Raw genomic sequence first — 12,645 nt, forward strand, 5'->3', positions numbered from 1 at the left:
ATCTACGACTAGAAAGTGGAAAACCAGTGGCAGGAAACATGCACTTTTGGCCCTTTATTCATTCTGTTGTGTTCCCTGGTAGCCACTCGAAACCACAGGTCTGTGAGATGCCTTTAGGCAGAAGTGAGCTCAACAGCATCAAGTAGCCTTGCCTTGACCCTGCCCCCACCCAGATAGGAGGACCCCATCCACATAGCCAGGAAGTCAGGAATAAGACCAGCCTTTTCCTTCCAGCTCACGCTGCCTTTTGCCAGGAAATACGGCCGCTGTGTGGACCTGCTCATCCAGAGGGGCCTGTCAAGGTCTGTCTCTTACTCTCTCCTGAGCAAGTATTTACAAGATGGCTAAGGTGCCCAGAGAAGCTGCCCCACAAACACCCCATCCCATCGCCAAGGTTCATTTTAACCGGGGATGTCCCCAGAATGTGTGTGCCCGTCCAAGGGTGTGTTAGTTTATTTTTTATTATAAACAAAGAATAAATCACAAGTCAAGGGTCTGGACTCAGTCTCTGAGACACCAAAGACCTTACAACCAGTGAAATAATCTTAAACTGAAATCTGTTCAAAAAGCTTTGAATCAATATAACCAAACTGACCCAGGAAAGAAGGGCCTGGGCCTAGGGAGCCAGGGCAGGCAAGAGTAAGAGTCCAACAGGGATGAGCTTGGCTTTGAGACCAGGGGTTGGGAAGCAGTGGCTAGGAACCCACCTGTATTCCTACTGAGGGGTGGGGCAGCCCAGTCACTAGATGTCCCACCAGCCTACAGCATAGAAACAAACACCCACCCTCTGTTCTGGGTGGGAACAACTGGGGTGGGAGCTGGAGATGGGGAGAGAAAAAGGGGACATGAGGCCAGGGGCCCAGAATCAGGGTGCTCATTTAGGCTCTGCAACCAGCATCCCCTGGAGAGGTCCCTGCTGATCTGTCCAATGACACAGACATCAGAAAGGGTAGTCGACAGGGCTGTGCATGTGGGCTGGAAGCGACCCAGGTGCCACCCATGGCCTGGTCATAGCAGATCTTGAGAGAGGTGATGTTCCTTGGATCTAGCAACTCCTGGATCCACGGCCCACCTTCAAGCCCAGGCTCAGACCTGTGGTGCAAAGCTAGGCACGAACATGTATTTCCCTGGCTCGGGGTCCAGGTGGGGTCTCTGAGGAATGGCTCTGACCTACCACCCCCATTTCCACCTAAAAGCAAGGCAGCCATAGGCCCAGGCAGGGCTGAGAAAGGGCTGGTGGGTATAAGGCTAAATGGAACTCACATAGGACAAGTCCTCCAGGCCCCTGCCCAGGGCCTGCCCTGACACACAGCTGCTGTCCGAGCCACTGGAGCCACTGGCTGACGGGCACTGGGAGGAGACCTCTGAGTCCTCAGGAACTAATAAGGGAGACTGGGTGAGCTGTCAGCAGAGGAGGCCCAGACCCCAAGCCATGCCCTCCTGCCTCTGGCCAAGCCCAGACCTACTCAAAGATGGCTGGCTGCCCAGCTCAGCTTCAGTCTCCAGTACTGCTTCCTCTGGGAAGCCGGTGGAATACAGGGGCGAGCGGAAGCCCAGAACAGCTGGGTCTCTGTACAGATGCAGGTTGAGGGACCCCAGTACAGAGCAAGAAGCAGGATCTCCAGAAAGGGAGCTTGAGGCCCCCAGGTAAGGGCTGTCATAGTCAAATGGGGCCACAGCAATGGAGGCCCTAGAGCGAACTTCTGTATGAGAAAGAGGGTCAGGTTGGGACAGGCCAGAGCCCAGGTGGGCCAAGGTCCTGAGGTGAGCGCAGGCTAGGGCTGACAGAGGTCCATGTTGCCACCTGTGCAGCTCTCCTCACCCCAACCCCCTGCAGCCTGCCTGCTACCTTGGCACTTCAGGATATAGTTGACGGTGCGGTCGTTGATAGCTTCTTTGCTGGGGGCGATGTCCTGGAAGGCCTTGTTCCCCACACCCAAGGACACCATCTCAGCCATGCGCACCTCTGGGTGGAGTGGACATCTGGACATGAGCCCAGCCCTTTATCACTCTTTCCCCTTATATTAGTCTCTCCTGTACACCCATAGCCTGCAGACTGTCCTGTACACTGAGCCTTTCCCAACCATCCCATGAGGTGTCATAATTCTCTTTTTAAAGATGAGGCCTCTGACACTCAGAGGTTAATACTGTGTGCACAGTCTGAGACTGACTGCAGGACTGCCTGACTTTGGAGTTCTTTCCCCTGTGCTGGCTGCTGCTGAGGGACTTTTCCACCCTCCCAAGTATTTCCAGGTCCCTAGGCCCTCCTTGGGGCCCCTCTGGGACAATGTAAGCTCTCCAAGGAGGGGAGTGTGGGGTGAAATGGGGCAGGGACCCACCCTTGTTGTGGACAGCCTGCCTCCAGAGCAGGCGGGAGATGTCAGCTGTCCAAGCCTGCTTCGTGGCCAAGCTGGCAGCTTGTAGCACAAAGGTGTCCCTGGCCTTGCGACGGCGAAACCAGACCTCAAAGCGCAGGTTGCTATCCCCAGAGCACTCAGTGAGGCCAAGGTCTGCCATCTGTGTGGCCAGGAAAGGAGCTTAGTGAGGCACTGGGGGTGCAGGGAGCAGAGGGAGGGGTTGGGTGGGCCTACCTTGAAGGAGCGCTTGTAGGCAAATGTGTCGATGCCTTTGGGTCCTCGGCGAGGCTTGCTGAAAAGCAACAGCTCCTCAAAGAGGAAAACACGACGCAGGGACTTGTGGCGCCCAGAGCACACCGTGAACTCATCCTGTCGGACCAACTGCCCCTGTTCCTTGAGGTTGACCTGCCAAGTTGGGGCCCAGTGGGTTCCCAGCCTCTTCTAACCCCCTCCCTTCACACCCACTGCCCCTGCCCACCACAGCCTGCGATGACTCACGTCACAGCCCTGGATGGCATCCATGGCTAGCAAGTCATTGCCGTGTCGCAGCTGGAAGCGCACGAGGCTCTGGGCAGCCCGCAGGGCACTCAGCTCTGGCACGGTTCCCCCGCAGGCCCGTGCCAGCTCTTGCAGCAGCAGTGTGTACTTGCTCATGCGCTGGATGGGCTTCAGCAGATAGGAGGCCAAGTCCAAGTGGTCCCCCAGTGCTTGCTGCTTGTCCTGCCAGGTGCGTAAGAGACCGTCAGGGAGCTTCAGGTTACCTGCTCCATCCCCCCCCTCCCACTAGTCTCAGGCTCACCTACCCTGAAAAAGATGTGACCGTAGCTGGTCATCAGGGCATCGGAGCATGGTTTATTCTTGCTGTAGAGTGCGTACATCCCAAACTGCACCCTCTGCAAAGATACACAGCTTGCTCTGGTGCAAATGGGCCAGCATCCAAGGGGGCCAAACCACTCTCAGTTTGGGAGGATCAAAATGCCTAAAGGTCCCAAGGAGGCCTCCCCACACAGAGCCAATGTGCCCTGCTTTGAATGACGGGTGATCTGGCAAGAGACACTGTGCGGAGAGGGGCTTGCCCTCAGGCCCTCTGGGGAAGAAGTCCCGCATACAGCTTTGCTGCTCCCACAGCTCTGAGGGCAGTGCTCTAATCTCACCTCACCTCAGACTACACCTTCCCTTGCTCACTACACTATGCTACACTGACTTCTCTCTTCCTTGACCACTGGGCCTCTTTCCTGCCCAGGGCTTTGCACTTGATCTTTCCTCTGGGTGGAATGCTCTGACTGCAGCCCCTCCCTCTGGCCTTAGCTCAAACATCAGCTCCTCTAAGCGGCCTCTCTAACTGCTCTCTCTAAAGGGGATACCTCTGCCTTGCTGCTAACTCACAATCACCTATCTATCCCATTTTTCCCCCCTAACCTCAACTATAACACGGAATTATCTTTTTTACTTTTATGTCTCCTCTGCTAAACTAAGAGCGCCCTGAAAAACAGGGACTGGTTGGTCCTGCTCATAGCTGTACCCATTACAGGGCCTGACCCCAAGCACGTGCCCGGTGGCTCTCTGTTGAATGTGGCAGAATCAGCCAGGGCCTGTACGGCCTGAGGAGCTTACATGGCGCAGGAAAGCATAGGCCACCCGGGGTGGGTGCTGGGTACAGGCCTCCAGCTCACGCAAGAAGAAATGGCGGTGGAAGTCCCGCAGCTTCTCCAGGTTGCCAAAGAGGTGGGCGCGCTGGCCACGGAGGCCCTGGGGCACATCAGGGCGATCCAGCTCGGGGAAGTAGTTCTCCATGGTATAGTCAAGAGCACGGACATACTCCCGCTCTGTAGCCACCATCTCCGCCAGCACCAGATGGAGTCTACCAGGTAGGTGGAATCAGGACCCAAGACATCTGCCCTGCCACACTGCCCTCCCCGCCCTGCTCACTGCCTACCTGTTGGGACTCCTGGGTTCAGAGCCACCTGGCAGAGGCATGGTGGGGCATGACCCTGACTGGGCACCAACTCCAGCCTCTGGTCTGTGGCAGGCAGCCACAATGGCCTCATGGTGGCAGTGGTGGGCAGATTCTCTGAGACTCAGTCCCAGATTCCGATCAAGGCTGTATGCCTTCCTCAGGGGAGGGGTAGCAGGTACAGCCAGTACCCGGCTGACACACAAGCTAGCTGTGCTACCTGTCAGTGATGGCTTCACAGCAGCTTCCAACTTCTGGTCCAGGGCCAGCCAGGTGTCCTGGCACCGCGCCCAGGCCCAGCGGCACTCCTGGCGGATACCCTCAGATCCCAGCCCTGTGGCTAGAGCCCACATCTTTCGGAAGTGGGCAGGAGGCAAGTCAGGATGCTTGGTCCAATGCAACTGCAGCTGTTGCAGCACAACCCCTGGGCGTTCCTGTTCCAGCTCTGCCAACACCCGCTGCCCCTCCTCAGCCCACATCAAGGCCTGCAACACCAAAGCCAGATAGGCATTGAGGAAGGATCCCACCAAGACTGCTGAGCCTTCTCCTCTACCTCCCCCCATCCCCACAGAATGTTGGCCCCAGGCTGCATCCTCAGTGGTAGGATTTTGGGGTCAGACTGAAGACAAGAAAAGAAAACAGGCAAGGTATACAACGAAGCCCAAGCTGTCGTAGAGCCGAGCAGCCGCCCCTCTGGCTTCACTGACCGCCTGGAGCCAGGGGTGGGACCCCTCACCCACCTGCCTGAAGAGCTGCAACAGCCTCTCAGCATCCGCCAGCCGCTGCCGCCGCTGGGCTAAAGCCCTACAGAAGTCAGTCAGCTGGGCTTGCAGGGTCAGAAAGCGGGCCCCAGCGGGGCCCAGTTCAGCCGCATCCCAGCCAACCAGTGGCTGCAGAAGTTTCTCCCCTCGCCTGACCTGCTCCTGGAGACAGAGACTGAGCTCACCAAGCCCGGGCCTGGTAGTGCAGCCCGCGAGCCCTGGTCTTTTCCACAGATGTCTACATGTCCTCATCAGTCACTTCTGTGAAGACCTTCCCTCCACCCCCAACCCATTCCCCTCTCTCTCCGTGCTCAATGAACAAGTAACTAAACTCACCTGGGCAATTCGGTCCAGGTCCCCAAAAGGGCCTTGGGCCTGAAGCAGCATGTCCAATGAGGGTTCCCTTGGCTCCTCAAGTGCTGGCCAACCCACCTGCTGTAGCCACACTTCAATCTGGAGGAGTACAAAGAAAGAAAAGAGAGCTGCTGTGGGGTGGGGATGATGCTTGAGACGAAAGGTGACGCCCACCTGGGCAGATAGTTCTCACCTGGTGCAGCTCGCCCTCCTGGGCCTCCAGCATCTGGACCAACTCCAGTGCTTGTACTCGCTGGTTACTCTGCAGGGTCAGTTGGTGCAGCAATCCATCCACACGACCATACAGCTCCTCAACCTCGTCCACTGCAGGCCTGGTGCATGGTACATGTCTTAGCGCCCCTGCTGAGTGCCTAGCTCCACTCCACCCTGTCCTAGGACCACAATCCTGGCTGGTTCTGAGCCAGCCACTGAGTCCTTGGCATGGGATATGGTGGGCTGGGGAAAGATTTGGGCTTGCACCTACCTGTAGTCTGGGCTCAGGGTCACCTCTGGAACCTCCTGCTTCAGCCATGCCAGCTCCAAGGCTCCCTGGCACTGTAGCCATGCCAACTGAGGTGAGTCTAGCACATGCTGCATCAGGACCCGTGCCTGCTGCAGCAGCCGACCGACTTCCTGTGATTAAGGGCAACAGGCAGTGGAAGTGTGCATGGGAGAAGAGGAAGAAAATAGGGAGCATTGAGGGAGGTGCTGAAAGGAGACACTCACCCCAGACTCCATGGGCTGGGGCACAGCCTTCATGCTCTCAATGGCCCCCTGGAGCAGGGCACAAAGCACCTGGCAGCTCTGCTGTAGGGTTTCCAGACGCTGTGAGCAGAGGCAGGCATGACCAGGGCAGTGCACAGTGCTAGTCCCAGGCATCTTGGATCCCAGGCCACTGCACTGCTCAAGCCAGCCCAGGGGAGCCTCCTCTGCTGGCCAGATTGCCTGCCTACCCACCCTATGCCCCACCCAGTGCACTGACCATCCGGAAGCCCAGCCAGGCCTGGTGGCAGTAAGGCAGGCCTCCTCCTAGTGAAGTGGGCAACCCCGAGGTGGAGATGTGGGTCAGCAGGCTCTGATCAGAGGACAGCTGCTCTAACTGCAGAAAAAGAAGATGTAGTGGACTCAGGCCTGGTGGGGAAGTGCCCCACCTCCACCCTGGCCAAATGGCTCAGTCCCTACCTGCAGCCCTGAAGGCACCTCCTGAGGCATCTTTCCTATTAGCAGCACCTGGTGCACCGACCCTGGGGCTGCTTCCTGCAAGGAATCTGAGCTCAGCCCTGCTCCTAACCCTATAAAAAGGGTTGTGGGGGGGAAGAGGAGAGCTATAATCCTGTACTCACTTGCAGCTGGCTGAGCCCCCAGAAGAGGGAAGAGATTGGGGAACAAATTCGGGCGTCCACTAACACGGTCAGTCCCAGGGCCTGTACTTTGGGCCTAAAGGAGCAGGCTTTGGTTCAGTATCTGTTTCCACAACCCTGCCATCCCCTTGCTCAGGTTCTGTCCCCCAACCTCCACCCCGCAACCTGGGGATGCTTCGCAGGTAGAGCAGGAGGCGGATGAGTTCATGGCTGCTGCACTTGGGGTGAAGCCAGGCCGGGTTATGGGCACTCAGAAGCAGCACTGCCCTGCCTTCTACATCCCGAGTGCCTGTGCAGAGAAGGCAGTGAACACCTGCACAATCAAGTCACCCCACCTCTTCTGCCTCTAGTGTCTCCCAGTTACCTGGCAGGGCAGCCAGGCCACTGGCAAGCAGCTCCCAGGCGAGGTCTTGGGCCAGGAGGCAGTCAGTGGACTTAAGGAGCCTGGATCCGTTGGGGTCTTGGGAAGGAAAATGGCTTGGGTCTACATTGGGCCATTTACCCAGAGACCCCTACGTGAACTTGGGCTTTAGCCTGAGTAGAGTCAGAGGCCTCCCCACATCCAGGTACCCTCACTCCCTTCCAAGACTTTCCTTCCTTACCTGCCTCCAGTAGCTCTGATGATGTCTCAGATAAAAGATCCCCTAGGTTCACAGGGTCACTGTCCAACCCTTCAGGGTCCAAGCGGATTGGCATTGCCCTGCCTGAAACTGAGTCCCCTTCCAAGCCTCCTCCTTGGCTGTCATTCTCACCCTGTGCCAGACTAAGGTGGGAGAACATTGGGCATAGGAGGATCTCCATTCCAGAGGAGGCTGGTTCCTCCCGCTGGACTAAGGAACCTCCTAATACACCCCTCTGGCCATCCCCCGACCCATCTGCAACCTTCTGTCCTGGAGTTGACTGAAGCTCACCAGGCAGAGGGCTGCCCTGTAGCCCTTCCCCCTGGGCTGCCCCTGCTGGTGGGCTCGGAGGATTGGGGTCCTGCATCTGGAGAGCAGCTTCCCCCTCATCCCAGGCATCTCTGAAACTGCACACAGCAAACCTCCAGTCGGTGGCGTGGCCCTGGGAGGCTGACGACTCATCCCCATCCTCCAGGGGCCCTTCCATCACCCCTTCCTTAAGGGTGGGCCTACTCCCAGCAAGTGGCAGAGGAGCTAAGCCCTCGGTGTGAACTGAGGCCTCAGCTCATCCAGGAAACAGGTTGAAGATGGTCGGGTAGGGCTGAGCGGGCGATGCAGGTAGAAGGCACTAAGCCGTAGGAGGTGCCAGTCTTGGTGCTCGGCTCAGGGAGCGCAGTCAGTGCCGCAGTTCAGGCCTGAGGAGCGGGGAGAAGAGCCGGTGTCTCTCCCTCCAGCTCACGGCTCGCGGGTCCACGCTCACTTGGGCCTTCGCCGGGAGCGCCCCAAGCTCGAACGCTCACTTGCCGCCACGCTGGGCGGGCCTACGCAGGTGGGACGCTCACGGGGTGGGCGGAGCGTTGCCTCGTGCTCGCGCTCCCGTGGGCCCAGCCGACCCTGGCGCCCCCCTCCCCCCCACCACCCGGGGACTCGCGCGTCCGCTCCCTCGCTCGCCCGCCCGCCCGCCGCGCTCACGCCCGGGGTACGCGCCGAGGGGAACCCCGAACCCGGGAGGCCAGGTAGCCAGAGCCCTCGAACGTACCACACCGCCGCCTCGACGGCGGGTACGGCGCGGCGCCTGGCGTTGACGGGCGCCGCCTCCTGGCCGCGGGGGCGGGAACGACCGCGGCAGAGGACCGGGCGCCACGCCGCACCGCCTCCTGGGGGCCGGAGGACGCAGCCACAGCCCACCCGCCAGGCCCGACGGCAGCCGCCTGAGCCGGCCGGAAAGCGCGAAAACGCGGGCTCTCGCAGCGCCCCCGGCCCATCCACCCCCTCGTCCCCCGCGGGCCCGGACGCCTCAGCTTCACCGCCCTCCCCCGCGCCGCCGCCCAAGCCCCCGCTGACTCTGACTTGGCTTCTCAGTTCGCCGGTTGGGGCAGCGACCAACGGCCTTCCCACCGCGCCTGCTCAGCGCGCCGGAAGCGCTCCTCCGCTGGGGAAGGCGGCGTAGGTGCGCGAGGGTGAGTGAGCAAGGGGTCCGCCTGGGGCTGAGGGAAGGGGCTTGCAGGGTGGCGGCGTAGGGGAGGGGGGCGCTTCTGCTCTTGAGTGCACGCAGGATGCGGGGAGCCCTACCACAGCCTCCCTCAGCAAGACAAGGAGCACTCGTTCCTGTCAGCTGGGAGAAGAAAAGTGTGGGCCCAGGGGCCCAGGAGGCCTCTAGGAAGACACCCTAAACCCAGGCCAGCTGCTTGGTGCTGCTGGCAGCCAATAGGGGTATCTTCATGGAGGGTGGGAGGGAGGGGCCCTTCCGTTGCAGACCCCATCTTCCTTCCAGTCCTCAGTCCCAGGCACCAAGAGCCAGGTTCTATTATCCCATGATGGGCTGCTGTTTGGGTTAGAGAGAAGGAGGAGGCAGGGAGGGGGCTCTGTGGTGGGAGCTGACCCAGACCTGCCAGGAATCCACCAATCCTCCAGGCCCAGCCCCACCACTCGCTTGCGCTTGCGTTCCTGCACTTCTTTCATATACACTGCCTCCCCAGCCCCACACCCCTCCCACAAAATCCCACCGAGGAGGCTGAGACTGAGGTCAGGATTCTGGAACCAGAGGACCAGCTCTGCTCTTCCACTTACCTGATGGGTGAGCTCCAGCAACTCAGTTGTCTTTGAGCCTCATCTTTCTCACCTGTAAAAAAAAAAAAAGGAAGAAAAAAGAAAAGAAAGTCATTCTTTCCTCCTGGGATTGCCCCGAGAACTAGGAAAGATCCTGTATGTCGAAGGTCCCCTTGCTGCCAGCTCTTGGGCGGTGTTCGTGTCCTGCCCCTCATTTCATCCTCAGTTGGGGGACCCTGAACTGGTGAAGTCACTTGGACAGTTGACCTGTGAGATCTCTCCCAGCTCTGAGGTGTGAAGTCCCTTTGGTGCTTGTGGGCCTGCTGTACCATAACATGCTTAGGCCCTTGGTTCCTTGTGGGGAGAGGGCAGTGGGTGCAGTGGCTTCCCTGGCTCTAAGGTAGTCACCTCCTTCATGAGCCCAGGGAGGCTGCCAGAGGAGGGAACCTGGGCATCAGAAGCAGGCACAGAGGGAACAATAGCAATCCTCCCCTCCCCACCATCGCAGCTGCCACGTCAGCACCAAGTCCAGGTTCTCAGAGCAGCTGCCCAGGAGCCTTCTTCATGAGGGCATCTGGCTGTGAGTGAGGAGCCTTGGAGTTGTCCTGCTCCATCCCCAACCCCTAGCAGGCCCTCTCATCCCACCCTCCTCTAGCTTCAGTGAGCATCAGGACCAACCTTGGCTCCCTCCCCAGCTGTTCTAGAGCCGCCCCACTGAGGGAGCTGCCTCCAGCTCCCTCCCTCCCCTTCTGCTGCCCACTGTCTGCCCACCCCCACCCACCAGCCAGGCCCCCTGTGAGCCCTCAGAGCTGGTTGGACCTGCTGGCAGGCACATGTACCCCTCCAGTGCTAAGAGAGACCTCAAGCCACAGGCCATAACTGACCCCAGCACCCCTGAGCGCAGGCAGACAGACTGATTCAGCAGCAGGGCCAGGCCTTGGTTTATTCACTGTACATAGAATGTATGCTGTAAGCTTTGCGAAGACAGAGACTGTGTTTTATCCACGTCTATACTTCTAGCACCTAGCACAGGGCCTGGAATAAATGTTGAGGGGTGCCTGAGACTGGTCGCACTACCCCTGTCCTCCTGAGGTTCCCCATTTATGAGCCAGGTGTAAACCAGAGTCGCAAATGGAGACAGATTCAGAGGCTCTGTCTGAAAGGGATGCAGAAGAGGCAAAGAGCTGCAGAATGCACAGCCCCAGGATGGCAAAGATACAGATAGAAATGGGGACAAACTGAGCCTAGTGGGGAGCACTGGGGGCTGAGCCTGGAGCCAGCCTGTGCCAATGACCACAGCAGGCTCTGTGGGCTGAGCTTGCAGGACTGAACAATGACTCATGGGGCCCATCTCTGTGGCTCTCCTGGCAGCAAAATCTACTCACAGCAGCCTTTTCCACTGAGATCATAAAATGGGGATAGGCCTCCCTCCCCTGCCCCTTCCCCAGCCTTCCCTCAGCTTTGCATTTCTTACCAACATGACTCAACCAAAAATGAAGTGGGAGCCCTGTGCCTCAAGGAGCCTAGTGATAAGAGATCCACAATCATTGCCCTCATTCCATCCCAAACCTTGCATACCCTTTTTAGTACTGCCCCAGACAGTTAAGTTGACAGATACCCTAAACCCTCCAGATCTCTCTCACCTCTGGCCTGAATAACTCCAGACTCCTTAGTGTGGTCTTCAAGACCTTCTAGAGGCATCACAGCCTTCCTGACCAGCTCTTACACAGGCCTGGAAAACTCATCTGATCACAAGTCTTGTCTCAAACTGTCTCCTGTACCTGGTATGCCCATGTCCATCTCGCCAGGTCAAAATCCTTCCTCCTTCAAGGCACTGGAGGCCACTTCTGCCATCCTGCCTAGTCAGGTGGTGACTTGCTTGCTCTCCTGCATCCCAGGTGCCTGCCTCCTCCTGGCTGTGCTCACCTGCTTTCTTACCCTCAGTCTGCTCATCTCTGACCAACCCTATTTGCCTGGAAGTCCCCCCTTTCTTTTACCCAGCTCCAGGCCCAGGAGCCCCTCTGCACCCCCCTCCCCTACACCATCAGTTGTCTGATGATGGGGATTTTATTTCTAAACCTTTCTAATCTCGTAATTTTTGAAGGATGTGGTGTCTGGACCACCTTCCTCTGGAGACCTGGTTAAGATTACAAATGGCTGGACTCCCGTAGACCTGCTGAGTCAGAACCTTTGGGGTAGGCCCAGGAATCTGTGTTTGACAAGCTCCCAGTGATACTGAGGTCTGAGAATGGCTGCCTGCCCTCTTCAGCACAAGCACCTTCACATCCCTGGGCTGCTGGAGGAGCCTCCCAACAGGTCTTCCATTTCTAGCCTTTCCTCCTACCAACCCTTCCTCCACGTGGGGTTTCACACATCCTCCACCTGGCACCAGCTACATTCGAGCTCCCTAATGCACATCACTGCCCACACTCCCCAGATCATAATTCTCCAGACTGCCTTTCTGCCACCTCCAAAACTCAGTGGGGTTACCCCACCCAAGCCTTTGTGTCCCTGGCTGGTCTGTCCCCAGCACATCACCCACTGCTCCTTGCTTTTCACCACGTGTGCTCCAGATATCTTTTATTCACGCTGCTCTTCCCACCTAAATGCACCCATGCAATTTTGCCCATGTTGTCAGAGCCCCTCCACACACACACACACTCATGCTCCTCCCAAAGCCCTCCCAGATTTCCTCAAGGCCTCATATGTTCCTTGGCTTGTAATGTGACACCAATGATGACAAACATAATCCCTTACCATGGGCCAGGCTGTGTACTAGGTTTTTCCATTTCATCAGCTAATCCAGACAGCAACCTTATGAAGTAAGTATGATTGTTACCTCATTTTAGAGATGAAGACACTGAGGCTCAGAGAGAATATGTGACATACCTAAGATAACATAGCCAGTGAGTGAGAGCTGGGACTAACCGCTGGGCCTTAACACTGCCGACTATAAGCAGTGTGAGGGCAAAGCCTAAAAGTCACTCTTCCTTCTCTTCACACCTTCCCCAGGCGTGACACAGAAAAAATGTTGACTAAATTTGTAACCTTTGCAGTGTGTTGGGTCCTTCAGATCTGTAAAGATTACGCACAGGGTGTTGATTACCTAGGGCTAGGCAGAGGGTGAGGAGTGACGGCTGATGGTAGTTTCTTTTGGGGACAATGAAAACATTCTAAACTAAGGCTGTG

The 12,645-nt window shown here is 57.8% G+C and overlaps 2 protein-coding genes across 2 annotated transcripts in view; one reads left to right on the forward strand and one right to left on the reverse strand.

The window, feature by feature from the left end:
* The window catches only part of KCTD19 (potassium channel tetramerization domain containing 19), a gene marked incomplete at both ends in the record, with an annotated part of 32,021 nt that extends 31,673 nt beyond the window's left edge, over positions 1–348 (forward strand). Inside the window, one exon of the mRNA XM_082863040.1 lies at positions 235–348. Coding sequence (XP_082719166.1) covers positions 235–348 — 114 coding nt within the window. The remainder of the gene's footprint in view (positions 1–234) is intronic.
* Positions 349–1,248: 900 nt separating this feature from the next.
* PLEKHG4 (pleckstrin homology and RhoGEF domain containing G4) lies at positions 1,249–7,894 on the reverse strand (the record flags this gene model as incomplete). The annotated part of the gene is made up of 20 exons (XM_082863043.1): positions 1,249–1,379; positions 1,467–1,703; positions 1,850–1,966; positions 2,340–2,517; positions 2,592–2,762; positions 2,856–3,077; positions 3,161–3,250; positions 3,972–4,218; positions 4,294–4,796; positions 5,052–5,234; positions 5,409–5,525; positions 5,620–5,758; positions 5,911–6,059; positions 6,153–6,251; positions 6,409–6,525; positions 6,609–6,683; positions 6,770–6,863; positions 6,953–7,076; positions 7,152–7,247; positions 7,390–7,894. The coding sequence occupies 20 exons, from the start codon at positions 7,892–7,894 to the stop codon at positions 1,249–1,251; spliced, it is 3,594 nt and encodes a 1,197-aa protein (XP_082719169.1).
* Positions 7,895–12,645: the final 4,751 nt, after the last annotated feature.

Source organism: Leucopleurus acutus (assembly GCF_964270905.1).
Source record: "Leucopleurus acutus genome assembly, chromosome: 20".
In the NCBI taxonomy this organism is placed as follows: Eukaryota; Metazoa; Chordata; class Mammalia; order Artiodactyla; family Delphinidae; genus Leucopleurus; species Leucopleurus acutus.